Here is a 3,409-nt window from a genome sequence, read left to right as displayed (position 1 = left end):
AACCTGTCTGGCTGTAATATGGGCAACTAAGAATTTAAGGCACTACTTTTAGACCCATCTAGTTATTGTAGTATCCTGGATGGATCATTTAAAGTACCTATTTAAAGTACCAGCGCTAGTTGGAAAATTGGCCAAATGGTTGGTCCTACTGTCTGAATTTGATATTGTGCATGAGACTCGAAAAACCATCAAAGGGAGTGTAGTAGCCAAATTTCTTTCTGAAAATCCAGTTAATGAGGAGGAAGAAGTCTAAACAGCCTTCCCGTATGAGAGTCTCAAGCTAGTAGAGGTCCAGCCATGGAAAATGTACTTTGATGGGGCCATGAATAAGAGCGGAGCCGGTATAGGGGTAGTTTTGGAAGCACCGAATGGAGAACAATTGTTAATGTCAAAAAGGCTATGTTTCCCAGCCACTAATAATATTGCAGAATATGAGGCTTGCATTTGTGGCCTAGAGGCATTAATAGCTGTTGGGGCTAAAAAAGTGGAGGTGTTTGGAGATTCAATGCTAGTGGTTTCCCATGTTAAAGGTGAATGGGAATTGAAAGAAGAAAAGTTGAGGCCATACCTAGAGTATGTTAAGAAACTATTATTTAGCTTTGAGGAAGTGACAATGAAGCACATGCTTAGAGCTCAGAACCAGATGACTGATGCTCTAGCCACGCTGGCATCCTTGTGGGAGAAGGGTGATCAGAAGCTGACCCAGCCAGTTATCCTAATGAGGAGTAGAATCCCATGCTATGAAGGGTTAATAATAGCACATTTAGATCTAGAAGATGAGATGAAATGGTATGAGGACATAGAAGATATTTAGAGGTAAGAGAATACCCACAGTTAGCCAATGGTAGGGATAGAGCTACAATTCGTAGATTATCCACTCAGTTCACTTTAGCTGGGGGGCAACTCTACAAAAGGTTCTTCGAAGGACTATTGCTCTTGTGTGTGACAAAAAAGCAGTCTGAGCAGATAATGGAGGAAGTACATGCAGGAGTGTGTGGTCCTCACATAAACGGAAGGGCATTAGCGGGCAAAATTTTAAGATTGGGCTATTACTGGTCTACCATGGATACTAACTGCGTTAAATTTGTGAAAAGATGCCATGAGTGCCAAATCCATGGGAATTTGAATCACCTACCGTCTAGTGAACTCTACAATATGACTTCACCATGGCCATTCTCAATATGGGGCATAGACATTATTGGGAAGATTTCTCCCACGGCTTCTAATGGCCATAGATTTATCATTGTGGCAATTGACTATTTCACTAAGTGGGTTGAAGCTGAATCTTATAAAGTAATAGGGGCCAAGCAGATAAGTAACTTTGTGCGAAAGAACTTGATTTGTAGGTTTGGGGTACCCCATGAGATAGTATCAGATAACGGCAGCCAATTCAAAGGTGATTTCTTAGAATTAATTACCGAATTCAAGATTAAGCATCACAAGTCCTCACCATACAAAGCCACGCACTAATGGAGCAAAGAGAAGCAAAGAAATAAGAATGTGAAAACCATTCTGAGAAAAATGGTTGAAACCTATAAGGATTGGCCTGAGAAACTCCCTTATGCTCTTTGGGGTTATCGCACTACTACAAGAACATCCACAGGGGCAACTCTTTTCTTTTTAGTGTGTGGGACTGAAGCAGTGCTACCCATTGAGCTAGAGGTCAAATCCTTGAGAGTGATACTAGAAGCTAAGATTCTAGAAAATGAGTGGGCCCAGAAAAGATATGAAGAACTAGCTTTGATTGATGAGAAGAGGATGCGAGCCTTGTATCATATACAGGCTTTAATAAGAAGGTGAAGCCAAGAAAGATCAAAGAGGAAGACATGGTTTTGAAACAAGCTCGGCCCATCCCTTTTGATCCTAGAGGAAAGTTTAAGCCAAACTGGGATGATCCATACATAGTCAAAAAGATCTTGTCAGGAGGTGCTGTAAGAATATCAGACCTGGATGGGAATGAATTTCAAGAACCAGTCAACTTAGATAAGCTCAAACGATACTTTGTGTGAGATAAGCCCGCTAGGTTGTAAACTTATAAAAGACGGTCTAGGCAAAAGTAAGGGTTAAAAAAAAAATGCTTGATTAAAAACTTGCGAAAGGCAGTCTAGGCAAAAGGAGAGATGAGAGAAGATCTGGATGGAAAACCTAAAAAGGTCATTCAGTAGGTTATAAAGCTTATTTCTAACTTTGGAAGGTTAGAAATTTGGCAAAACCAAATGTAAGAGGGAGTAATGGTGTACCTGAATAAATAAAGAATTTTTTATTACATTAACTAGGAATATATTTTATTTAATTATGATCGCGAATGTTTGTGTCTTCAAGGATACATCAAATGATTAAGTAATTGAACTGCAATGTTTTGATTTAGTCTATGCCTTCTGAGTATGACAAGATAGGTACTTGATATGAATGCCCTGATAAAAAAAAAAAAAAGGGAGCTTGCTAGGTGGAAAACTCGAAAGGGCCGCTTAGGAAAAAGTTAGAGCAAGCCCGCTGAGATGAAAATCCAAAAGGACATTTTAGGCAAAAATTAGGGCACAGAGAATGGAGTTCATGAAAGAGAAATGAGTCAAGGCAGAAACCATGGGGGGAGAGAAGAAAAAGAAAAATCAGAGGAAAATTGTATTGTGACCTTAAGGAAGTCTTTTTTGGTGAACAATTCTTCTAAAAAACTTTGAGGCTATAAGAAAGTTTTTGCAAAAAAAAAAAAGGTCCCCCAGAGGACTAAGTTTTTTTAGAATCTCTAGTAAAATCAGCATGCCCATGATAGGAAGTAGCATACAGGAAGCATAAAAATTAGAGAGAATTTTGAGACCCAGTCACCCTAATTTTTTTTTTTTTCAAATCATGATAGATATTTTTTGGTAAGTCCTTAGACATTATTTAGGGCGCATGACATAGTTGTGTAAGGCATAGAAGAACATGCATCAACATGTCACCTGTGGGTGTGTAAGGCGTAGAATAACATGCATCACCACAGTTTCAATTATCGAACTACGAGGGGGTCTGATTCTTCCTCAGGATAGCGAGGGGGATACGTAGGTAGTTTAGGACCACGGTCCTAAATATGAACCCATAACATTTCATGACAGATATTTTTTGGTAAGTCCTTAGACATTATTTAGGGCATATGGCATAGTTGTGTAAGGCGTAGAAGAACACGCATTAACATGTCACCTGTAGGTGTGTAAGGCGTAGAAGAACATGCATCACCACAGTTTCAAGTGTCAAACTACGAGTGGGTCTGATTCTTTCTCAGGATAATGAGGGGGATACGTAGGTAGTTTAAGACTGCGGTCCTAAATACGAATCCACAATATTTCAAATCACACAGTTGCCATTATCATGAGACCGTGGCTAGTCTCATGACACAGAGTGTATCGACAGAGCAAGATGCACTCAATTTTCA

General features: G+C 39.5%; 1 protein-coding gene across 1 annotated transcript; it reads left to right on the top strand.

The window, feature by feature from the left end:
- The first annotated feature begins 304 nt into the window (after window positions 1-304).
- On the top strand, window positions 305-814 carry LOC131174032 (uncharacterized). The gene has a single exon (XM_058137067.1). The coding sequence runs from the start codon at window positions 305-307 to the stop codon at window positions 812-814; it is 510 nt and encodes a 169-aa protein (XP_057993050.1).
- Window positions 815-3,409: the final 2,595 nt, after the last annotated feature.

The sequence above is a fragment of the Hevea brasiliensis genome, chromosome 15 (assembly GCF_030052815.1).
Source record: "Hevea brasiliensis isolate MT/VB/25A 57/8 chromosome 15, ASM3005281v1, whole genome shotgun sequence".
Taxonomy (NCBI): Eukaryota; Viridiplantae; Streptophyta; class Magnoliopsida; order Malpighiales; family Euphorbiaceae; genus Hevea; species Hevea brasiliensis.
This window is presented reverse-complemented; position numbering and strand designations above follow the sequence as displayed.

Coding starts and splice junctions, on each gene's coding strand:
- LOC131174032 (XM_058137067.1), top strand. CDS start 305: ATGTACTTTGATGGGGCCATGAATAAGAGCGGAGCCGGTATAGGGGTA.